Source organism: Xyrauchen texanus, chromosome 42, assembly GCF_025860055.1.
Source record: "Xyrauchen texanus isolate HMW12.3.18 chromosome 42, RBS_HiC_50CHRs, whole genome shotgun sequence".
Taxonomy (NCBI): Eukaryota; Metazoa; Chordata; class Actinopteri; order Cypriniformes; family Catostomidae; genus Xyrauchen; species Xyrauchen texanus.
Window position 1 is genome coordinate 32,115,742 of NC_068317.1, and position 26,008 is coordinate 32,141,749.

At 40.3% G+C, this 26,008-nt stretch overlaps 2 protein-coding genes across 6 annotated transcripts; both read left to right on the forward strand.

Annotated features, from left to right (window-relative positions):
- Positions 1-2,314: 2,314 nt before the first annotated feature.
- On the forward strand, positions 2,315-19,202 carry LOC127635309 (WD repeat-containing protein 48). Of its 3 annotated transcripts, none has more exons than XM_052115238.1 (19): positions 2,315-2,607; positions 5,810-5,950; positions 7,938-8,013; positions 8,104-8,186; positions 8,306-8,435; positions 8,515-8,603; positions 10,213-10,314; positions 10,451-10,675; positions 10,905-10,979; positions 12,678-12,780; positions 12,918-13,015; positions 13,085-13,192; positions 15,200-15,296; positions 15,393-15,491; positions 15,643-15,748; positions 15,847-15,934; positions 16,055-16,131; positions 16,312-16,501; positions 17,791-19,202. In XM_052115238.1, exons 1-19 carry the CDS (start codon positions 2,560-2,562, stop codon positions 17,884-17,886), a joined length of 2,031 nt encoding a protein of 676 aa, XP_051971198.1. In that variant the 5' UTR covers positions 2,315-2,559; the 3' UTR covers positions 17,887-19,202. The 3 variants fall into 3 exon arrangements, with proteins under 3 accessions (XP_051971198.1, XP_051971197.1, XP_051971199.1); XM_052115237.1 differs by having other exon boundaries at positions 2,316-2,607; positions 7,935-8,013; XM_052115239.1 differs by lacking the exons at positions 2,315-2,607; positions 5,810-5,950 and adding an exon at positions 6,075-6,193 and having other exon boundaries at positions 7,935-8,013.
- Positions 19,203-22,802: 3,600 nt separating this feature from the next.
- On the forward strand, positions 22,803-24,084 carry LOC127635357 (CCAAT/enhancer-binding protein epsilon-like). Of its 3 annotated transcripts, none has more exons than XM_052115328.1 (3): positions 22,803-22,847; positions 22,955-23,239; positions 23,578-24,084. In XM_052115328.1, the coding sequence occupies exons 2-3, from the start codon at positions 22,955-22,957 to the stop codon at positions 23,893-23,895; spliced, it is 603 nt and encodes a 200-aa protein (XP_051971288.1). In that variant the 5' UTR covers positions 22,803-22,847; the 3' UTR covers positions 23,896-24,084. The 3 variants fall into 3 exon arrangements, with proteins under 3 accessions (XP_051971288.1, XP_051971290.1, XP_051971289.1); XM_052115330.1 differs by having other exon boundaries at positions 23,635-24,084; XM_052115329.1 differs by having other exon boundaries at positions 22,806-22,843.
- The last annotated feature ends 1,924 nt before the right edge of the window (positions 24,085-26,008 follow it).

The window sequence follows — 26,008 nt, forward strand, 5'->3', positions numbered from 1 at the left end:
ATTTATATATATAAATGTATGTATATGTATACCTTATAAAATACAATAAATTTGAATAAATTGCATTAGATCACTTGCAAAATAAATGCAACACTAAATATGTCTATGAACTTTCCTTCAATGCTTTGGAGAATGATCTTGTAGCACCATCTGTCGTTTAGAGAGGATTCTTGCAGACTTCAGCCTTTAATGTTAGGAAAACCTTTGGCATCCTACTATGGAAATGTGCCATAAATAAATAAATAAATAAATAAATAAATAAATACATACATAATGAGCGATTTTGAAAGCTTACATTTACAAAATCTCATATACATTATTTTATATTTATGTATTAAATTGTATTTTTAATTATGCAAACATTATGATTTGTTGCTTACAGTGCAGTATTAATATATTACAGTATATATTAATATATAAGCATTATATTAATATATGCATATTTACTTTAAACTATTGTAGTATTTTAAATATTTAAAAAGTAAAGGGCATCTTGTGGATCAATTGCTTCTGTTTCACACATAACACTACAAGACTGAACACAAGCTGGTCCTGAATAACATATTTAATCAATTACAGTAATGACAATTGTGCATGTGCAAATCCTGTTGTTTTTACCCAAAAAAAAAAAAAAAAAAAAAAACTGGCAGAATAATTATGTAAAAAAAATACAGTAAAAAAAAATAAATAAATAAAAAAAAATATCAGCTGTGGTGCCAGTAAAAAAAAAAAATGGCAGCTGTGGTGCCAGAATAATTATGTACAAAAATACAGTAAAAAAAAAAAAAAAAAAAAAATGGCAGCAGAATAATTATGTAAAAAAATACAGGGAAAAAAAAACTGGCAGCTGTGGTGCCAGAATAATTATGTAAAAAAATACAGTAAAAAAAAAAAAAAAAACTGGCAGTGGTGCCAGAATAATTAGGTAAAAAAAAATACAGTTAAAAAAAAAAAAAAAAAAAAAACTGGCAGCTGTGGTGCCAAAATAATTATGTAAAAAAAAATACAGTAAAAACAAAACAAAAAAACTGGCAGCTGTGGTGCCAGAATAATTATGTAAAAAAAAAATACTGTAAAAATGTAAACAACTTTACCTTTCAATTTTACATTTACTGTTTTTTACTTTATAATGCATTTGTTAATCACTATAGTCACTATAGAATGTTGATGTTCATCATTAGTGGCTCTTCCAGGAGCAATGACCAGTAAAACACCATCAGAGTAACACATGTGAGATTTAAATAATGTCGTAAACATGAACTAAATTACACCAAATATAACACAGAACACCCGTACGTAACTGATGTTAAAAATAAGAAGAAACAGAACTATTCCCATAAAATATAATGAAATGTATTGGTCACGCTGGGAATTCTGGGAACACCGATTATGTTTTTAACTGTAATTTTAACAATAATTTACAGTAAAAAGTACATGTACTCTCTTTACCATTAATTATACAGGAAAATCATACTTCTTAATTTTTACAGCATTTTATTGAATATATATATATATATATATATATATATATATATATATATATATATATATATATATATATATATATATATATATATAAAAGAATTTACTGTATATTTTACAGTTAATATTCGTTAATCAACAAACATTTGATTTCTGTATAATATTTACAGTATTTTACTGTTAAAATTACAGACATTTTTACAGTGTGTGCTTGTGCATTGATTTAAATATATCCAAATGGCTCCAGTGTTTACCACAGATCCATTTAATTATTCAGTGTCCATTTCTGATGATGTCAGAAGGTGACAAATGAGTGTCTTTTGTGAAATGAGTTATTCACTGAATCAACGATCAAAAGTAAATGTGTATCTCTGCACACCTACAAAGAGACTTTAGAGGTTTTATGCATTATAAGAACGAAGCGAAGATAATTTCCCTACAGTTTGAGCTGCTGAGTGTGACTTTTATCATAAGACAACAATAATAGTCTTATAATAATTATGAGTTTCAACAACATCCGTATGTTTACATATCCATTGACTTCATAAAATGTGTTCTAAGAACACAGAAGATCAATCTTTTTTCCTAGTTTGCTAACAGAGATGTTAAAAACAGGAGCTGATGTTAAAAATAGCTTAAACACAAATCTAGTAATCGAAACTATGACATCACAAACATAATGTAAATAGCATAACGTAATGAATGCGCATGCGCTGTTTTGTGTATCGTGCACGCAGAATTGTGGCACGAGTATAACTCCATATAACTCTGGGAGGAGCAGGAGAGAAGAAAATATAAAATCAACACTGGGGAATACTGGACTTAATAATAGTATGCAGTTCATATCGAAGCTTCTGGACTTTGTGAAGTGTGTCAGAAACAATCTAACATGTCATCATGTATTATAGGAAAGTGAGCAAAGAGAGGAGATGAGGAAGAAAGGAGAACAAGAAATAACACTTAAAAGTGTGTGAAATCCAGAAGATAAAGATATGAATCGAACTGAGAGTCACATTTTCTTCTACTTCTCATTCATTTTGGCGCGACGTAAGTGACGTCACGGCGTCAACATGCAAGATGGCGACGCATCACAGACAGAATGCTGCAGGGCGCAGGAAAGTGCAGGTGAATATTCTGCACTAGTGTGCACACTAATGAGAGTTGTGTGATGTTTGTGCGATGCTGTCAGTGTTAAGACTTGAGCTCCGTGTGTGAGGAGTGTTTTAAAGTCGAATGTGAACGCGTGTATGGCTTGTAGCGACGCGGAGGCCAGATTATGTGTTAATATCTAGTGTGCTGCCTACCTAGAAGATATATTTGGCTGGGTTTTTTGGGCTGTTTCGGAGCGCGCCTATGATGCCCACAAATGCTACCTACCTGATATCCATCTCGCTTGGTCTTATAACACAAAGTGATATTTTAATGTTTGTTTGCTATTTGTGTATGCATGATTTATTTCACCATGTTGGGATGCAGTTTTAAGGGGTTAGTAGGTTTGATCAATTATTTCGGATGTTTCCATGTCTTAAACTGATGTCATGGGAGAATCATGCAAACACACAGCAGCATACATGTAGTGGATATGCATGAAAAAATGGTGCATATGAAGAGATGAATAACTCCCACTGTTTGGTGAGTTATGTGAAGGGGCGTAGAATACACAGGGTATGCGGGGGACGGGTCCCCCTCACATTCAATAACACCAAAGTTGGTCACGCCCACTTTTTCACTGGGCATATGTGTTTAACTGGGTCTTTCATACAGCAAATGTGTAAATGCAAAAGTTAAAATTCACTGGTTAGTCACGTAATTCATTAATCACTATTTTTAATCGATCGACGGTCCTGAAAATATATATCTTATATATTTATTTTCATCTTGCGCTAAACATTCTGTTCCCCTCACTTGATATACACCTGCTTATGTGTGTAATTTAACATTTAAACCAATTGAAATGTGCACACTCATTGCCCTAGTGTCAGTTTCATTGCCTGAATTGCATGTATTATTTGTGGTAAATATGTCATTTTAACTAGGGGTGCACCGAGCTAATACCTGGATCGTTATCGGCTCCAATATTGACGTTTTTAAGCCGACGAGCCCGATACAAATCTGTTAGTCATGTTCGTTACTGTCAAGCTCCAAAAATGACATAAAAGAACCATAAATACACCATTAAAGCAGTTCATATGACTCAACTGCATTTCATTCAAAGCCACTTGAAGATGTGCAATAGCGTTACTAAATGGCGCTGCTCTGTATGCTATTCATAGTCTTCACGCGGTGCGCGATATTTGAGCGCTACTCACGAACATCATCTCAGATGTAGATGCTCAATAGTTCGGTTCACTTATAATATGCATTCAGAACATTTGACCAGGATCTGAATAATTAGTAAATTAAACTACAGTGAACTTGAAAACAAACAGACACACACGGGACGTCCTGGAGATTTCAGAATGTTAAAATAAAAGCCAGAGGGTTTTAAAGTTAAAGGTCCACGAACGTATATATAATTCTAAAAGCCAATTGTAATAGTAATAATAATGATGATGATAATAATAATGATTTATTATTATTTGTTTACAAATTGTAACAATATTTAAATTGAATGGGCTCCAAAAAATAACTGTATGCGTGTAAAGTGAACTGATATCTTACAACTAAATTGAACAAAAAATAGATCTGAAACCTCCAGATACAAAATGTAAAACATTTTGCAAAAAAAATAACTGTTTAATTTGCTGCTACATTATCCAGTATACTAGTTAATAATAAAGTGTTTATTAATAAGCGATAACGTTTATATTGAAATAATGTGTAGTTTGAGGTTTGTGTTTCTTTACGTATTAAACAGTACTCCCAATTAGTTCCACACAACTAAACTGATTATGCAAAAACAACAACAACTCTGGGATCGGATCGGAAGAGAATAATGGCATCTGTGCATCCCTAATTCTTTCTTTTGTCCACCGTGTTATGTTATGCCGTTATTGAATGACCATATGCATTAGGGCTGCACGATTTGGACAAAAAGTCATATTGCGATTATTTTGAAAAATATTGCGATTGCGAGTTGAACTGCGATTATGATGGTAATGTTTTCCACATGTTCAACTGCAAAAAGTCTGCTGGGATTTTCACACTTGAGCCCTCTTAAAAAAGGTCTCAGTTTGGTTCTTTTTCAGTTCAACCACAAACAAATAAATATATAAACAGTGAAACAAAATCTTCTTCATATCCAAATGTTACCGTCCACCGTGTACCTGTTTTTGTCCATTTTGTGATCTCAGCCCACTAATCATCATCATTAGTTTTTGAAACACAGTCAACTTGATTATTTGGGATGCTCCAATCAGGATTTTAACATCCGAGCTCCAGTTTTCTTTTCATCTCATCAATCGATGCTGATCATTTAACTTTTATCAGCAGCTCTGTCAACACTGGTTATATGTAAACTTTCTGCTCAGTGTCACTGTTAACTACATTTCCATGTTGGTTAAACCATAATTGTTGCCTAGTTTTTGCTGTCAAAAATAATCTTGGTTGATTAAATAATTCAGTATACACAAAATATAATTGTTACTCTTTATTCTAGGCCTCGTAGGCTTATACAAACCATTCTTTACTGTATATAAGATAGTCCTAAATGAGGCTTAATGTCAAACTGAAGTTGATCTGATAATCCATTGGTGAAATCACATTTAAAGCGAAAATTCTGGATAGTTTATCACCATTTAATTTAATTATTTTTATTCATTATTTTATTATACTAAATTTAGCAATGCATGATATTATAGTAACTAAATATTTTATATAGATTTATTATATGTACGTTCCTTTTCATTGTGTTGGATGTTGGAAATATTAGTTCCGCTTTCACTTGTTTCCGCGGGGACTGTAATAAGTGCGACACGCTCTCTCGTGAGAGGTAAACAAATGACAGAAGAAGAGATAAAGAGATGTTTATGGACTCTACAGGTGTTACCACACGACCATCTTCCCCGACTGAAACCATGAACCCCTGAAATTCGAGCACATAGCAATGGGAGTGTTGGTTTGTGATAACTATGCCAACATGAAAGAAGAGCTTGACCTGTTACTGCATTGATTCGCACAGAACGGGAAAAAAGGCTGAAAATAACGATGAGACACCGGTTCAGGAGACGTGGGTGATGTTTTTATTTTCAAGTACATTTTTGTTATGCCGTTGTCTCTGCTGCTCATTCCTGGTCTCTCATTGGTCGAGACAGTGCACACACGAAATGCATGGAGTGAATTCTTATTTGTGTCACTTTACGGTCATCACCTGTGATGTGTGCTGCAGGTGTCGTATGTGATCAGGGATGAGGTGGAGAAATATAATCGTAATGGAGTCAACGCACTACAGCTGGATCCAGTTCTTAACCGGCTCTTCACCGCCGGACGAGACTCAATTATCAGGATCTGGAGTGTTAACCAGCACAAGGTAAACTGTTGATCTGTACACCAATGGAGCTAATGTGTAACAGTTTCGACTGGGGCGCAGCAATTCATCGCAATAAAATCGGCATATGAGCATTTGCAATGTCTTTTTTTACTCAGAATTCAGTGCTGTGTAATTTGCCATTCTAATTGGTGCACATCTCGCCCGTAAGAATGCAGTGTGCAAAAAAGCCGCCAGTCAGGACAGAACAGGATTCAGGAAGCTGAGTAAAGAAAAACAAAAAAGGTACAACGAGAGAAAAATTAACGCTGTCGTCTGTCATTTTTGCAGAGGCGATTTTCCCTCCTGAAATGTGCTTTTGAATGAAGAATGTTTCATGTTTGCCAAAATCGCCATACCTATCAAAAGCGTGGTTTGAATTATTTTCTCTCTCCGTATACCAAACGTGAGATTCAGCCACGGTTTAACTCCTGGAGCCAGAATATTCCGGGTTCAACAGAAGTTCAGCTCACTCAACACCATTTGTGGAATAATGTTAATTACAGCAAAAGATAATTTCGACTCGTCCCTCCTTTTCTTTAAAAAAACGACAAAAGTGAGACACTTCCAATGTAAGTCAATGGGGTTTAATCTTTAAACATTCAAATACTCACTGGCACATAAACAATATGTGTGTTAACATGATTTTACTGTCATTAAATCACTCACTGACCACATCTATGGAAAGATATAGACAATTATACAACTTCGTTGCCATGGCGATGTAACGCTGTAAACTCTAACACCCTAAAACGACCGTAGAAACGATGATTTAAACAACTTTACAGCACAAATAATGCATGCATTAAAACATAAAATTGAATGTAAGTGCTTTTATAAGATTATAAGCATCACATTTCTGCCTTTAAACCCTTATAAATGTACCCCATTGACTTCCATTGTAAGTGCCCCACTGGAACACACATTTGTGCTTTTTTTAAAGGAGGAACGAGTCAAAATAATATTTTGCTGTAATTAACATTATTCCACAAATGCTGTCAATTGAGCTGAACTTGTGTTGAACTCAGCACTAAAGTCATGCACTAAATAGGGAGCAAGGGAGCATCCTATAGCTCTCCTATAACTGTACTGAGACCAGTGCAGACAGACAGCACACTTATACAGTTATAGGAGAGCTATAGGATGCTCCCTTGCTCCCTATTTAGTGCATGACTTAACCTCCAGTGTGCTGTCTGTCTGCACTGGTCTCAGAACAGTTATAGGAGAGCTATAGGATGCTCCCTTGCTCCCTATTTAGTGCATGACTTAACCTCCAGTGTGCTGTCTGTCTGCACTGGCCTCAGAACACTTTGAAATGCTCCTTATTTTCATCATAACTCCATATAAAGCCTCTGAAAGACTTTTGGTGACGCCCAATGCGCTCCAAGTCCTCGTGGTGGTGTAGTGACTCGCCTCAATCCGGGTGGTAGAGGACGAATCTCAGTTGCCTCCACATCTGAGACCGTCAATCCACGCATCTTATCACGTGACTTGTTGAGCGCGTTGCCATGGAGACATAGTGCATGTGGAGGCTTCACACTATTCTCCACAGCATCCACACACAACTCACCACACGCCCCACCGAGAGCGAGAACCACATTATAGCGACCACGAGGAGGTTCACCTCCCTAGCAACCGGGCCAATTTGGTTGCTAAGGAGACCTGGCTGGAGTCACTCAGCACGCCCTGGATTCAAACTCATGACTCCAGGTGTGATAGTCAGCGTCAATACTCACTGAGATACCAATACTGCCTTAAATATTCTGGGATTTGGTCCAAAGAGGGTCTTCAAAGGTTCTTCTTCCTAGTCTTGTGTATTATTGCTTTTGACTAAGGTAGGAGACATCCTAAGCTTTCTTTAAAGGTATAATGTCGGGTTATGTGGCATTTTGGATCAGTATTAAAAGTGCCAAGATGTGTAACATTTCCAAAAGGGTCCCACTTTGCCCACAATCGCCCCATCATAACTAGGTGATATGTTTTGCAGCAGGATCCATACATTGCATCAATGGAGCATCACACAGACTGGGTCAATGACATCATCCTGTGCTGTAATGGAAAAACATGTGAGTGATTGACACGTGCAGTTTGATGATGTCATGTGTGCATCCAATAGGTGTACAGTACAGTTATATACACGTGTGTTTCTTCAACAGTGATATCGGCATCATCAGACACCACAGTGAAGGTTTGGAACGCACACAAGGGCTTCTGTATGTCAACGCTGCGAACACACAAGGTAACTTTATAATCCTTCGGGTATGACAAGACATGCATTATTATTCTGAAGAATAGGAACGCTTCTATCCGAATTGAAGCGGAGGAATAATGCGTGTGGTTTGTGTTTGTATCATGTAGGACTATGTTAAAGCATTGGCGTATGCTAAAGACAAAGAGCTGGTGGCTTCGGCGGGTCTCGACCGACAGATCTTCCTGTGGGACGTGAACACACTGACAGCACTGACTGCCTCTAATAACACGGTCACTAGTGAGTTACTCTTATTAAACCGTGTCGCCCAAACAAAGTTTGAATGTGTGTAAACTGCATGTTCTTTTGTGTCGTGCAGCATCTTCTCTCAGTGGGAACAAAGATTCAATCTACAGTTTGGCCATGAATCAGATGGGGACAGTTATAGTGTCCGGATCCACTGAAAAGGTTACATTTTACTTCCATAATGTCATGTATGGCTAATATGTTGTTGGTTAATATTATTTTTCCAGGCTAGGGATGTTCCAATAATAATATTGGTATCGGGACTGATACCGCGTTCATGTCACCCCTGGAGTCGCTAGTTTGAATCCAGGGCATGATGAGTGACTCCAGCCTGGTCTCCTTAGCAACCAAATTGGCCCGGTTGCTAGGGAGGTTAGAGTCACATGGGGTAACTTCTCGTGGGGGTGATTAGTGGTTCTCGCTCTCAATGGGGTGTGTGGTGAGTTGTGTGTGGATCGTGGAGAGTAGCATGAGTCTCCACATGCTGTGAGTCTCCGCGGTGTCATGCACAACGAGTCACGTGATCAGATGTGCCGATTGCCGGTCTCAGACGCTGAGGCAACTGAGACTCGTCCTCCACCACCCGGATTGAGGTGAGAAACCGCACCACCGTTTCCTTCCATTTGTGGTTTAAATATCACATTTGGTCACATAGCTACTTGTTTTTGAATAGCAACCATCAAAAAAAACACAGAAACGGAGAAAGCTTCAAAATAAAAGCTTCCGCCAAAATTTGTTTGTTTTGAGCGACCCGTCTCATTTGACACAATAACATTGACTCGACCAGTTGTTGGGAAGTATTATAAAACCAAGCTATTATTATAATAATGAGGATTTTACAACATTCAAATTACTCCTATACGCCGGAACTTGGTCCTCGGCCACTCCGCCACCCTTTAATGGATGACATCCGTGCCTCCCTGGGCGGATCGTAGGCAGTCCTCCGGCCCCTGGCGGACGGAACGCCCCACATGTTCCGGTGGATGGAAGGGGTCTCCCCCGCACCTGGCAGCGGTCCTCCCGCTCCAGGCGGTCGGCCAGGAGCCCCTCCCCGTTTGCGGTCGGCGGTTTCAGACCCCGCCACGTTTCAGTGGCTGGTAGAGGCCTCCTCCGCCCCTGGCAGCGGTCCTCCTGCTCCAGGCGGTCGGTTAGGAGCCCCTCCCCACTCGCGGTCGGCAGCCGTACCTCCGCTCTCGGGTGGCCAGGCTTCTCCGTCCTCCAGTTATGGCCGCGGCTGCTCCTTTGTGTAGAAGGTAGTGGCGAGGACTCTATTACGGTGCATCCCTCCTCCTTCCTGATTTCGGCACCAGTTTTAAGGGATTAATGGGAAAGGAGGAGGCGAGAACCGGCTTGACAATATAAATAATAGTTTAATTATAAAACTCAACCAAAGAGACAAACACCACACACAGGTGTCGGACAGCTGTCCGTAAATCTCTCTCTCTCTCTCTCTCTCTCTGTCCCACTGCAGTTTTCGGTCGGCCTTTATCCCTCTCAAGTCTAATTAGCCTGATTAGGGTCCGGGTGTGTGGATTCACGACCCCGCCCTGCCACAATCGGTTTACCTCTAATGTACAGTAAAGGCAAACAGATGAGCCCAGAATCTGAACACACATCTTGCAAATTGTTCCCATTTGTTTTTACATTTAATGCCGTTCCATTCGTTGGCGCTAGTGTTGCAGCTTGACTACTTCTGTTCATTAGCCAAGTGCACGTAGTTCATCAGCCAATATGTTCTTGTGTTTTCTTGCTTTGTTTTTCCTTGCGTCAGGTTCTGAGAGTGTGGGACCCGCGCACCTGTGCCAAACTAATGAAACTGAAGGGGCACACAGACAACGTCAAATCACTGCTGTTGAACAGAGATGGTACTCAGGTGAGACAAACCTGTGTGCTGTACCTCAAACTGTGGATCTAGACGGGGAACCCAGCCTGTACTTTGTTTGCGAATCACATTTCTCTGGTCTGTTGCTCAGCTGTGTGTGTTTTAGTTCTTGTGTCTGTTGGTTCAGTGTCTTTCAGGAAGTTCAGATGGTACGATCCGGCTCTGGTCTCTGGGTCAGCAGAGGTGTATCGCCACGTATCGCTTTCACGACGAGGGCGTGTGGGCGCTGCAGGTGAATGAGGCCTTCACGCACGTGTACTCCGGAGGTCGCGACCGTAAGATATACTGCACAGACCTGCGCAATCCAGACTCCCGCGTGCTCATCTGCGAGGAGAAAGCACCCGTGTTAAAGGTTAAAATGCATTTAATTTAACATGCCTGTGATGCCTTAAAACGCCACCTACATTGGCAGCTCATTAGACTTTGGAATGAAGCCTTAGACCGTAAATCAAAAGTGCAGTCAATGCCGTGATCATGGACCAAAGAGCCCGCGGCAGCTGTGTCTTGGAGAGTGGTCGAGAGACCGTGTAGGGTGTATGTTAAAGTGGCTGAATTGTGAATGTGTGTTTGGTCTCTTTCAGATGGAGCTGGACAGGTCAGCTGACCCGCATTTGGCCATCTGGGTCTCCACCACCAAGTCCGCCGTTAATAAATGGGTAAGCACAGCTGGTGTCCGGTATGACGTGTGTGCGCAAGTATCCACCTGCCACAGCTGTTGTGACGTACTGTGCAGATCTGAGCAGTCTGCAGAATGTTTGTTTACTTAAAAGGGTCATTAATTAAGTGTCGCCCTTTTGTCTGAAGTGTTTTTATTGTTCCATGATAATTATGGACGCATTCATGTATCGGCCAATTTTTCGACCAAATTAAAACCACTGGCAAATGAAGATTTTTTTAAAGAATTTTTCAGCTCTGTAGGTCCATACAATGCAAGTAAGTGTTCGCACTTTGAAGCTCCAAAAAGCACATAAAGGCAGCATAAAAGTAATTAATAAACTCCAGCGGTTTAATCCATGTCTTCAGAAGAGGTATGATAGGTGTGGGTGAGAAACCGATCGATATTTAAGTCACTTTTTACTCTAAATCTCCACTTTAACTTTCATTTTTGGATGTGAAAGCGAACGTAAACAGGCACCACATGTGACTTTTAGATGTAAAAGTGAAAGTGGAGATTTTGAGTAAAAAAAGGTCTTAAATATTGATCTGTTTCCCACCCACACCTATCAAATGACTTCCGAGGACATGGATTAAACCACCACTTGTTTGGACTACTTTTATGCTGCCTTTATGTTCTTTTTAAAACTTCAAAGTTCTGGCCAGCATTCACTTGCATTAAATGGACATACAGAGCTTGAGTTATTTGTAAAAATCTTTGTTTGTGTTCTTCTGAAGAAAGAAAGTCACATCTGCGATGGCACATGGCGCTATAAAATACCCGGAGAGAGCTAGCCGTTAGCATCCCCATTCATCTCTATGGCTGTGCTCAGCTAGCGCAGGGTTCCCAGAAAGCTAGCGAAATGGGGAATGCTCTTTGCTCATGGGCGCTCCGTTCCGGGATCAGGCGTCACGTGACTGATCACTCGTCAATGGGAATAGACTTTTAAGAGCCCATCCAAAACAATCCATCACCGGATGACGATGTGCTATAATGTAATGAAATAATTGACATTTAAAATTGAAATGGCCCTTGGAAATTGTATTATTTAATCATAAAACACGGCTACTTTTGATTGGCTGTCTATGGAGACACATGCTTTTTGCCATCGGGTGGTGTAGTTCCAGCATCTACCAGCAGGTGCTCACAGGGACCCTGCTAACCAGCCAATTCCTGACCCCCTGGGATGGCATGAGAGTGAGTATATGATGACAGAATTTTAATTTTTGGGTGAACTATCCCTTTAAGGCTAAACGATGAGTTAAGATTTAAATCGCAATATGGTCTTGCATGATAACTAAATCTTTTAAGCTCAAAAATAGACTGCGTTCAGCAGTTCAGTCAGGATTGTATAAGCAAGCGGCGCCCTCTAGCGGTGTGCACAGGATTATCCTTTATCCATTACATCACGATAGAACTTAAAAAGAGGGTTTTGTTCCTTTGGTTAAAACTTAAAAAATGACGATGATGTGTTTGACATTTGACGTTGTGATGATTAAAACCAGGAGCCTTCAAGCGTGATGTCATATCCTGTCCGTTCTGGTGCCTAGCGAGACCACAACTTTAGAAATAAATGCAATATTTGTGGAGTGCTAACGTGCTCCTATTGGTTGTTTTCTATACAGTATTACTCGGGGTCTTCTGTTATTTAATATGAAGTGTTATTCTGTTGTCATAATGTTTCTTTGTTCCTCCACAGTCTCTAAAGGGCATTCATAACTTCCGAGCGTCTGGCGATTATGACAACGACTGCAGCGCACCAATGGTGCCCCTGTGCACACAGCCCGAGCAGGTTATTAAAGGTGCGGCGGTCTGTCGTTTGTTGCACTTCAGATTTGATTTGTGTGTCTTTTCGCAGCATGTTTAATAAAGGTCTGCCTTCATTCTGTCGTTTATCTTCAAGAATCATCTAAATCCCATTAGTTCTCTTGACCTCCAGGTGGTGCCAGCATCATTCAGTGCCACATCCTGAACGACAAGAGACACATTCTGACCAAAGACACCAACAACAGCGTGGCATACTGGGATGTGCTCAAGGTAGTCTTTTAGACGACCTTTTACATTCAGGTCCCTCCACACATTACTGATCTGATCTCTCCTTCAAAGGCATGTAAAGTTGAAGACTTGGGCAAGATGGAGTTCGATGAAGAGATCAAGAAGAGGTTTAAGATGGTTTATGTGCCGAACTGGTTTTCAGTGGATCTCAAGACAGGGGTATGTTACAGCAGGAGAATGTTTACTGTATTTCACCTTATTCATTAAACATTTATTTATAATTCGCTGTATTTATCAGTGCATTTGAGATTTTGTCAGATTTGAAGGATTGTTTTGGCGTTTGTTTGATGGTTTTGTATTTTTGACAGTTTGAGCTTAGAAAGTTTTGGGTTTTAATTGACAGATTTGGTTAATTTTATGCTTTGGCAGTTTGAGCTTTGATTGGCAGTTTGAGCTTTGACAGTTTGGGTTTGATTGATAGTTTTGCATTTTGATTGACAGTTTTGGATTTTGATTGACAGATTTGCGCTTTGACAGTTTGGGATTTTGATTGACAGTTTGGGATTTGATTGATAGTTTTGGATTTTAATTGGCAGTTTTGGATTTTGATTGACAGTTTGGGATTTGATTGACAGTTTTGCATTTTGATTGACAGTTTGGGATTTGATTGATAGTTTTGGATTTTAATTGGCAGTTTTGGATTTTGATTGACAGTTTGGGATTTGATTGACAGTTTTGCATTTTGATTGACAGTTTGGGATTTGATTGACAGTTTGCGCTTTAACAGTTTGGGATTTTGATTGACAGTTTGGGTTTTGATTGACAGTTTGGGTTTTGATTGACAGTTTGCACTTTAACAGTTTGGGATTTTGATTGACAGTTTGCACTTTAACAGTTTGGGATTTTGATTGACAGTTTTGGTTTGATTGACAGTTTTGCGTTTTGATTGACAGTTTGGGATTTGATTGACAGTTTGCGCTTTAACAGTTTAGGATTTTGATTGACAGTTTTGGTTTGATTGACAGTTTTGGGTTTTGATTGACAGTTTGCGCTTTAACAGTTTTGGATTTTGATTGACAGTTTTGGTTTGACAGTTTTGGGTTTTGATTGACAGTTTTAGGTTTTGATTGACAGTTTGGGTTTTGACAGTTTTGGGATTTGATTGACAGTTTGCGCTTTAACAGTTTTGGATTTTGATTGACAGTTTTGGGTTTTGATTGACAGTTTGCGCTTTAACAGTTTTGGATTTTGATTGACAGTTTTGGGTTTTGATTGACAGTTTTGGGTTTTGATTGACAGTTTGGGTTTGATTGACAGTTTTGGGTTTTGATTGACAGTTTGCACTTTAACAGTTTTGGATTTTGATTGACAGTTTTGGGTTTTGATTGACAGTTTTGGATTTTGATTGACAGTTTGGGATTTGATTGACAGTTTTGGGTTTTGATTGACAGTTTGCGCTTTAACAGTTTTGGATTTTGATTGACAGTTTGGGTTTGATTGACAGTTTTGGGTTTTGATTGACAGTTTGGGTTTGATTGACAGTTTTGGGTTTTGATTGACAGTTTGCGCTTTAACAGTTTTGGATTTTGATTGACAGTTTTGGGTTTTGATTGACAGTTTCGGGTTTTGATTTACAGTTTGCGCTTTAACAGTTTTGGATTTTGATTGACAGTTTTGGGTTTTGATTGACAGTTTGGGATTTGATTGACAGTTTTGGGTTTTGATTGACAATTTTGGGTTTTGATTGACAGTTTCGGGTTTTGATTGACAGTTTTGGATTTTGATTGACAGTTTGGGATTTGATTGATAGTTTCGGGTTTTGATTGACAGTTTTGAGTTTTGATTGACAGTTTGCGCTTTGACAGTTTCAGGTTTTGATTGACAGTTTGCGCTTTAACAGTTTTGGATTTTGATTGACAGTTTGGGTTTGATTGACAGTTTTGGGTTTTGATTGACAGTTTGTGCTTTAAAAGTTTTGGATTTTCATTGACAGTTTGGGATTTTGATTGACAGTTTGGGATTTGATTGACAGTTTTGGGTTTTGATTGACAGTTTGCGCTTTAACAGTTTTGGGTTTTGATTGACAGTTTGGGATTTTGATTGACAGTTTGGGATTTTGATTGACAGTTTGGGTTTGATTGATAGTTTTGGTCTATGTCAATTGATTGACAGTTCTGGTTTTTGACAGTTTGAGCTTTGAGCTCAGTTTTGGGCTTTGATTGACAGATGTTGACCATCACGTTGGACGAGAGCGATTGTTTTGCTGCCTGGGTTTCGGCTAAGGATGCTGGATTCACCAGTCCTGATGGATCAGATCCTAAACGTGAGAGCAACTCATCATTAAACCCCACAGATCTGTTTATAATGCAAATATACCATAAAGATGAATGACTGCATGATTGTTTGTATTATGTTGCAGTAAATCTGGGTGGGCTGCTACTTCAGGCTCTGTTGGAGTTCTGGCCGCGCACACACATAAACCCCATGGACGAGGAGACCGACCTCAATCATGCCAGTGGTAATAATCGTGAACGCTGAACTACTTAAATAACCAAAATCACTGATACCAACATTTATGCATGTATAAAGGACATTAACTCTGATGCATTTATCATAAAATAATCATATGCATTTATAAACATAGTCAATTTCTTTGATTGTGTTCTCAGTAAACGGTGAACATGAAAGTCGGATACAGAAAGGAAACGGTTATTTCCAGGTGCCGCCACACACTCCGGTGATTTTCGGTGAGGCGGGGGGAAGGACGTTATTCAGGTGTGTGTTTAACCGTTTAGTCACGGCACTGTGGATGCTGTTTTTCAGTAAGGAGGGTGATGTCATCATCATCATCATCATCGTGTGTGTTTGTGCAGGTTGTTGTGTCGAGACTCCGGCGGAGAGACTGAGTCCATGTTACTCAATGAGACCGTCCCTCAGTGGGTCATCGACATCACAGTCGACGTAAGTGTCCGAAAGCCTCGCTGGGATTTTCAGTTTGGAGTTTAATAAAATCCCTTGATGTCACGACTGCAGAAGGTTTATGCTCTTAATACAGCAACTTTATACTCTCTATCTCTGCAGAAAAACATGCCCAAATTCAACAAAATCCCATTCTACCTCCAGCCCCACTCGTCCTCCGGAGCGAAGACGTTAAAGAAGTATGTGTCTCTCTGTCAGTTGTTGGCAGCATGAGACTGATGTGATAATCTTTCATCTCATGTCATGACTATGTCAATGACAGTCTAGTGTAAGCATTGCTTTCATATCAGCGTGCATGAAACTTAATGTGTGTGTGTGTGTTTGTTTGTTTGTTTGTTTGTTTGTTTGTGTGTGTGTAGGGATCGGTTGTCGGCAAGCGACATGTTACAGGTGAGGAAGGTGATGGAACACGTTTACGAAAAGATCATCAACCTGGACAGCGAGTCACAGACGGGCAGTTCGGCTGCAGAGAAGCCCAGTGACCAGAAAGAGGAGGAGGACGTGGCTGTACTAGCAGAGGAGAAGATCGAACTGCTCTGTCAAGACCAGGTACTGACCTGATGCCGTTCATCAGAGTTTTGCTGTAGTAATTTCCAGATACATTTCGATTGCATTAAAAGTTCTGTTTTTTATAGAAAAGGTCTTAAATGTAATTAAAGTCTCAAATTTGTTGACAGAAGACGAGACGCTGCCGTCTAGTCAATGATGCAATGATGCAATTTTGCAGACTAGCTTTTTCTCGGCTCATATGTGCATTATACGAGCATGCAACATAACATTTCATTCCTTGTAATGCCTTTGCATTGTAAAGATGTACATTTACAGTTACAGTAGTCCAGTCCAGTTATGACAAGTGACTGAACGAGCAGTTGTGTGGCATGTTCAGAGAGGAAAGGTTTTATTTTATTAGCAGTGGTAAGAGGAACCATGTGACTGAATGAGAGGTCCCAATGATGATGTGTATATGGAGAAGAGAAGTGGCCCAAGCACTGATCCCTGAGGTACCCCAGTATGTAACTGATGTGGCTTGGATACATCACCTTTCCAGGCTACCTTGAAAGACCTAGATGGTGTTTAGTGTCCAACGGTTATTGATATATTACACCAAACACTAACTTGCTGTTTGTATTGTTTGTGCACGCAGTATACAACTGAGCGAACTGAGGGTAATCAAATGCGCTCTCTTAATCTGTCCTCTTTTCTCAAATGTTGGAACTTCAGATTCATTCTGGTGAATCGTTTCTTCCCCAACTGCTCTCTCGATCTCCGAATGTTGCTTTGGAAAGTTTTCATGAATTGGTTCCTTCGGACTGTTCCTGTAAGTGCACATATTCGTATAAATGTGCATATTTACAAAAAAAAAAGTATGTGCATATTTACAAAAAAAACCTAAATGTGCATATTTACAAAATAAACCTAAATGTGCATATTTACAAAAAAAACCTAAATGTGCATATTTACAAAAAAAAACTAAATGAGCATATTTACAAAAAAAAAGTATGTGCATATTTACAAAAAAAACCTAAATGTGCATATTTACAAAAAAAACCTAAATGTGCATATTTACAAAAAAAAACTAAATGTGCATATTTACAAAAAAAAACTAAATGAGCATATTTACAAAAAAAACTAAATGTGCATATTTACAAAAAAAACCTAAATGAGCATATTTACAAAAAAAAACTAAATGTGCATATTTACAAAAAAAAAAAAGTAAAACTACGCCACCACGTAAAAAAAAACCCAAAACTTGTAGTATGTTCTGATTGGCTGTAATTCTCGCATCATGCATTATTTATGAAAGTTAATCTGACCTTATTTTGCGTTTCTTCCATAAGGTTCTGGATCCCAACATGGACCTGCGAACGGTGAAACACTTCATCTGGAAGAGCGGCGGCGACCTGACCCTTCACTACCGTCAGAAATCCACGTGAGATCCGGCACGCTGTTCTGTCACCATGGAAACTCCTCCCGGCAGATTCATTCCGGACACTTCACATTCAAAGCACACGCTCACCTGCACTTCCTGGTTCCGTCTGACCTCTAGGTCATCGTTCTCGCACGGGCCGCTCGGGTCACGCATGTTTATCTGGGTTTAAACAGGAAGGAGAAACACTCATGAACGGCTAACGGACACAAAACAAGTCAAATTGGCGGGAAAGTCTTCTTTGGAAGTTTGATTGTGTTTGTGTATAGATGCCACTTGTATGTTTGTTTTAATTTCCCTTGGCTTGAGATCTCTCGGTGAATGCAATACTGGATATATCAGACATTTGCTTTTTGGTTTACCACCCTCCCCTCCTCTCCTCCCCTTCACATTTAACATTCCAGTGACGTGTTTGTTGCCAACCACGTTAAAATGCTTCTTGCAGCAAGTCAAATCAGAGGACTGCGTCTGGAACTGGACTGAAACAATCCGGCTGCCACCGCTAACATCCATTTATTAGCGTTTTAGATGACTAAACGTCTGATTGAACTCTTCGACGTGCTTCAAGAACACCGTTTCCCATGATGCATTTCTCACTGGCGTACTGTGCTCTCATCAGTGCATCCGTTATGTACATATATTGTAATTATTTTGTAGTTCAGGAGGTTTTTATTTACATTTTATGTTTTATAAGAAAATGTACGGGATCATCAAAAGGTGCTTTCATGTGAATCATGACGACGAAAGTCTGGGGAGTAAGAACGGTCATAATATTGAGACTGAGGTTTCACTAAAGCGATAGTTCACCCAAAAATGCACATTGGCTCATAATCTAAAGCTATCCTGTGTGGAAAAGAGCTGCATGAAGGGATCGACTGGTTTGGATCGACATGAGGGTGAGTAAACGATGACAGACTCTTCATTTCTGGGTGAACTGTCCCTTTAAAGTCCCTTGAGTTGCTGCTGACCTTTATGTTTCCTTCCTGTTAGAGGAAAAACACTCAAATAAATGATATTAGCTATGAAATATGGATGGCAAAACTCATGTTTATAATTTAAGCAAAATAAAAACTCTGTTCTGCACACCTCAATCATAAGAAGAGGTGTTTTAGCAAAATATATTCATATATATGTAAAAATGATACTTATAATGATACAAAACCATCAGGAACTAGAGAAAGCCCCTTTAATCGGAAGAGTCGGAAGAGAAAAGCTCTTGGGAAGTTTGGAAAGTGTCCATGTCCACCCTGTATTTATGCTTCCTGTGTTGATGGATTGTAATTATATGCAGTATATTTTGGGTAAGTAACAGCTAAATAAATTAACCAATAATAAACGAGTTTGTATGCATTCCTTTTTTTTTAACATCCGACAAGCATTTGTTCCTCGTTACTATCCCGCATTCACATGTTGAAAGAAAATACGAAATTATATTTCGCATAAAGTAAATAAAGCTGGGGTATCTCAGCGCTGACTAGCACACCTGGAGTCGCTAGTTTGAATCCAGGGCGTGCTGAGTGACTCCAGCCAGGTCTCCTTAGCAACCAAATTGGGCCGGTTGCTAGGGCATGTAGAGTCACATGGAGTAACCTCCTCGTGGTGGTGATTAGTGGTTCTCGCTCTCAATGGGGCGTGTGGTGAGTGACTCCAGCCAGGTCTCCTTAGCAACCAAATTGGGCCGGTTGCTAGGGCATGTAGAGTCACATGGAGTAACCTCCTCGTGGTGGTGATTAGTGGTTCTCGCTCTCAATGGGGCGTGTGGTGAGTGACTCCAGCCAGGTCTCCTTAGCAACAAAATTGGGCCGGTTGCTAGGGCATGTAGCAACCGGCCCAATGGTGTAACCTCCTCGTGGTGGTGATTAGTGGTTCTCGCTCTCAATGGGGCGTGTGGTGAGTGACTCCAGCCAGGTCTCCTTAGCAACCAAATTGGGCCGGTTGCTAGGGCATGTAGCAACCGGCCCAATGGGGTAACCTCCTCGTGGTGGTGATTAGTGGTTCTCGCTCTCAATGGGGCGTGTGGTGAGTGACTCCAGCCAGGTCTCCTTAGCAACCAAATTGGGCCGGTTGCTAGGGCATGTAGAGTCACATGGAGTAACCTCCTCGTGGTGGTGATTAGTGGTTCTCGCTCTCAATTGGGCGTGTGGTGAGTGACTCCAGCCAGGTCTCCTTAGCAACCAAATTGGGCCGGTTGCTAGGGCATGTAGCAACCGGCCCAATGGGGTAACCTCCTCGTGGTGGTGATTAGTGGTTCTCGCTCTCAATGGGGCGTGTGGTGAGTGACTCCAGCCAGGTCTCCTTAGCAACCAAATTGGGCCGGTTGCTAGGGCATGTAGAGTCACATGGAGTAACCTCCTCGTGGTGGTGATTAGTGGTTCTCGCTCTCAATGGGCGTGTGGTGAGTGACTCCAGCCAGGTCTCCTTAGCAACCAAATTGGGCCGGTTGCTAGGGCATGTAGAGTCACATGGAGTAACCTCCTCGTGGTGGTGATTAGTGGTTCTCGCTCTCAATGGGGCGTGTGGTGAGTGACTCCAGCCAGGTCTCCTTAGCAACCAAATTGGGCCGGTTGCTAGGGCATGTAGAGTCACATGGAGTAACCTCCTCGTGGTGGTGATTAGTGGTTCTCGCTCTCAATGGGGCGTGTGGTGAGTGACTCCAGCCAGGTCTCCTTAGCAACCAAATTGGGCCGGTTGCTAGGGCATGTAGAGTCACATGGAGTAACCTCCTCGTGGTGGTGATTAGTGGTTCTCGCTCTCAATGGGGCTTGTGGTGAGTGATTCCAGCCTGGTCTCCTTAGCAACCAAATTGGTCTGGTTGCTAGGGAGGGTAGAGTCACATGGGGTAACCTCCTCATGGTGGTGATTAGTGGTTCTCGCTCTCAATGGGGCGTGTGGTGAGTGACTCCAGCCTGGTCTCCTTAGCAACCAAATTGGCCTGGTTGCTAGGGAGGGTAGAGTCACATGGGGTAACCTCCTCATGGTGGTAATTAGTGGTTCTCGCTCTCAATGGGGCATGTGGTGAGTGACTCCAGCCTGGTCTCCTTAGCAACCAAATTGGCCTGGTTGCTAGGGAGGGTAGAGTCACATGGGGTAACCTCCTCATGGTGGTAATTAGTGGTTCTCGCTCTCAATGGGGCATGTGGTGAGTGACTCCAGCCTGGTCTCCTTAGCAACCAAATTGTCCCAGTTGCTAGGGAGGGTAGAGTCACATGGAGTAACCTCCTCATGGTGGGGATTAGTGGTTCTCGCTCTCAATGGGGCGTGTGGTAAGTGAATCCAGCCTGGTCTCCTTAGCAACCAAATTGGCCGGTTGCTAGGGAGGGTAGAGTCACATGGGGTAACCTCCTCATGGTGGTGATTAGTGGTTCTCTCAATGGGGCGTGTGGTAAGTGAATCCAGCCTGGTCTCCTTAGCAACCAAATTGGCCGGTTGCTAGGGAGGGTAGAGTCACATGGGGTAACCTCCTCGTGGTGGTGATTAGTGGTTCTCTCAATGGGGCGTGTGGTGAGTTGTGTGTGGATCGTGGAGAGTAGCATGAGCCTCCACATGCTGTGAGTCACGTGATCAGATGCGGAGGCAACTGAGACCCATCCTCCGCCACCTGGATTGAGGTCAGTAACCGCGCCACCACGAGGACCTACTAAGTAGTGGGAATTTTGCATGACAACATTGGGGAAAAAAGTGGGTAAAGCCTATTTTATGGTGGTTAAGATTTCTTGCATGGACGTTATTTTCATGACAGTGATGCACATTTTATGCAAAATAAACATCTCATTACTGTTGCACTAATACAAACACAAACGTGAAAATCTTCCTGTCCAGACACAATTAATTTCAATTTTTTTCCCACATTGCAGGGATGAGAAATGGTCACAACAATAAAGTCACAAATCAAAAATCCCCAAAAAAGAAAAGAAAATTCATGCAAATTATAATTTTGTAGTTCTTGTGATTTGGGGCGTGAAATATGACCTGGACATGTTCCTGACAACTTCTCCAAGATATTCCTGTCTGTTCCAGTTTCATTCCTCCTCGTATAGAAACACAATTAAACCACATAAGATCAGAACAAGCATAACTGATGAATTTTTGCATAGCTCAGATACACCAATCAGCCACAACATTAAAACCACCTGCCTAATATTGTATAGGTCCCCCTCGTGCCCCCAAAACTGTGCCAACCCGCATCTCAGAAGAGCAGATGAGATGATATTCTTCAGCACAATTGTACAGAGTGGTTATCCGAGTTACCGTCGACTTTACCAGTTCAAACCAGTCTGGCCATTCTCTGTTGACCTCTCTCAGTTTTTCGTTTTTGGCGCCATTCTGAGTAAATTCTAGAGACTGTTGTGCATGAAAATCCCAGAAATATTCAAAACCAGCACAAACATGCCATGGTCGAAATAACTGAGATCACATTTTTCCCCATTCTGATGGTTGATGTGAACATTCACTGAAGCTCCTGACCCGTATCTGCATGATTTTATGCACTGCTGCCATACGATCGTCTGATTAGATAATCGTATAGATGATTGTTGTTCCCGCTTTATGCACCAATCTTCAAAACTACGTACAATGCTTAAACGTCTACTCCCGTCAGAGTATGGAAAGACAAAGATAATCAAATATCTGCACATTTGCATGTTCAGAACACACTTTCACTCCAATGCACATGTTGATTAAAGTTACTGACTGTCATGTATCACAAGCTGAGCTAAACTGGGAATCAAATGTTTGCGTTTGCACTATAAAGATGCTGCAGCGTTTAAAGAATGTAGAAAGTGCTTCCACAAGAACACATAAAGGGAAAGCAAGAAATAAGAAGTCAATACATGATGTAAGGGATGTAAGAGGGGTTGTGACAGAGGAAACTATGTCGTCATGACCACTGAAATACCTGTATAACGGATGTTCTGGAAGGACGCAGACAGTTTGTGCATGAGACGAGAGGAGAGCGTTTATAAACCGTAAGTACGTGACAAACTTTCATTTGTTATTACATTTGACAACATCTTTAAGCATCTTTTCTGGCACATGGACACCATCTCATGCTGTGTTACATCCCAATCTCCCCACAGATGTCCAACGGTGCACTTTCCTCCATCTGTATGTTCACACCCCAAAATCCGAGCTCCCTCTCTCCGGACGGCACCCTGCCTGTGATCTCCGACTCCAGCGGTCTGGCACTCGATCAAATGCCACAGATGGACGGTGGTCCGTATGGCCAGTCGACGGGCCCTCGAGGATGTCCAAAGACGCAAGACAGCCGAAGCATGGAACAAATGATGGGTTTCACCTACCCGCCCTATTCGACCTGTCTCACTCCCTCAAACACAGACAGAGCATCACAACAGAATCAGCAGGTAACCAAAACCGTCTGCTTGATGTGAGATCTGACACATTACAGCTCTCTTAAATCCTAGTGAGCTGCCTATGTAGGCAGCATTTGGGTCGGCATGGTAGGGAGTAGACAGCAAAGCTTGGCCTGTATTTATTGCACACAGGGCCGTAAGCTAGTGGGGTGAAAAGTGGTAACCATCTAGGGGCCTAAAGGTCCAAGGGGCCCCACAACAAATTCTAAATAGTATTTCTTTAATAGGAAAGTCAGGAGACCCAGATAACATTGCTACGGCCATGATTGCACATCACTGTACATTTTCTGTTCATGTCATTTGTTCTTTATTATTCTCTGGAACCGAAGGATTATTCACAGTTTCTTCTGCCCCCTCCGGCGTCCACCCTCTGGCTGCCCGGTCAGAAGAGAGGCCCGAGTAAAGACAGCATTGACTACCGCCTGCGCAGAGAGCGCAACAACATCGCCGTGCGAAAGAGTCGTGATAAAGCCCGCCGTTGTGTGCAGCTCACCCAGCAGAGAGTGCTGCAGCTGCAGGACGAGAATCACCGACTGCAGCTACACATACAGCGTCTGTCGCATGATGTGGACGCGCTCAGACATTATTTGCCCCAGCGCCACCTACAGGTCAAACAGCAGGACATCGCAGGGGAAAACAACTGCTGAATGCCTTTGGAGACTGGAGGTTTTTTACATTTATATCACAATAAAATGATTCGAGGCTTCTTTGTCTGATGTCGATCTGCTTTTGAGTGGATTTTAAGCATTGTAGTTCATGCTAAAGTTAATAGTTCAAGTACTGTAGATAAAAGTGCTTAATGTGAGTTTTCTGTTTCACTTTAAATAAATCTTTAAACCCTGTAAATAGCGTAAGCCGTTTCCTGCTGCTTTTTCATTATGGGGGACCCGTACTTTATATTTGTCTAATATTTCATATTTTTATAAGTATTTTTTATAAATATACAGTATAATATAGAATTTCTTTTTAACTTCTTAAAGATGGTTTATTTTTGAAGGTGTGGACAAGTCTTAAAAATTCGAACTCTGATGTCATTTTGCTTTTTGAGTAATATTTGTCTATTTTTAAGGATCTTTAGATATTTTGATAGCATTTATCATTATGCTGTTAAGCACTTATGTAACTATTATGATGCGTCACACTCTAAAATATAACCATGTAACTATTATGATGCGTCACGCTCTAAAATATAATCATGTAACTATTGTGATGCGTCACACTCTAAAATATAACTATGTAACTATTATGATGCGTCACACTCTATAATATAACCATGTAACTATTGTGATGCGTCACACTCTAAAATATAACCATGTAACTATTGTGATGCGTCACACTCTAAAATATAACCATGTAACTATTATGATGCGTCACACTCTAAAATACAACCATGTAACTATTATGATGCGTCACACTCTAAAATATAACCATGTAACTATTATGATGCGTCACACTCTAAAATATAACCATGTAACTATTGTGATGCGTCACACTCTAAAATATAACTATGTAACTATTGTGATGCGTCACACTCTAAAATATAACCATGTAACTATTATGATGCGTCACACTCTAAAATATAACCATGTAACTATTGTGATGCGTCACACTCTAAAATATAACCATGTAACTATTATGATGCGTCACACTCTAAAATATAACCATGTAACTATTATGATGCGTCACGCTCTAAAATATAACCATGTAACTATTGTGATGCGTCACACTCTAAAATATAACTATGTAACTATTATGATGCGTCACACTCTAAAATATAACCATGTAACTATTATGATGCGTCACACTCTAAAATATAACCATGTAACTATTGTGATGCGTCACACTCTAAAATGTAACTATTATGATGCGTCACGCTCTAAAATATAACTATGTAACTATTATGATGCGTCACGCTCTAAAATATAACTATGTAACTATTATGATGCTTCACGCTCTAAAATATCACTATGTAACTATTATGATGCGTCACGCTCTAAAATATAACTATGTAACTATTATGATGCGTCACACTCTAAAATGTAAATATTATGATGCGTCACGCTCTAAAATATAACTATGTAACTATTATGATGCGTCACACTCTAAAATATAACCATGTAACTATTGTGATGCGTCACGCTCTAAAATATAACTATGTAACTATTATGATGCGTCACGCTCTAAAATATAACCATGTAACTATTATGATGCGTCACACTCTAAAATATAACCATGTAACTATTGTGATGCGTCACACTCTAAAATATAACTATGTAACTATTATGATGCATCACACTCTAAAATATAACCATGTAACTATTGTGATGCGTCACACTCTAAAATATAACTATGTAACTATTATGATGCGTCACACTCTAAAATATAACCATGTAACTATTGTGATGCGTCACACTCTAAAATGTAACTATTATGATGCGTCACGCTCTAAAATATAACTATGTAACTATTATGATGCGTCACACTCTAAAATATAACCATGTAACTATTGTGATGCGTCACACTCTAAAATGTAACTATTATGATGCGTCACGCTCTAAAATATAACTATGTAACTATTATGATGCGTCACGCTCTAAAATATAACTATGTAACTATTATGATGCTTCACGCTCTAAAATATCACTATGTAACTATTATGATGCGTCACGCTCTAAAATATAACTATGTAACTATTATGATGCGTCACACTCTAAAATGTAACTATTATGATGCGTCACGCTCTAAAATATAACTATGTAA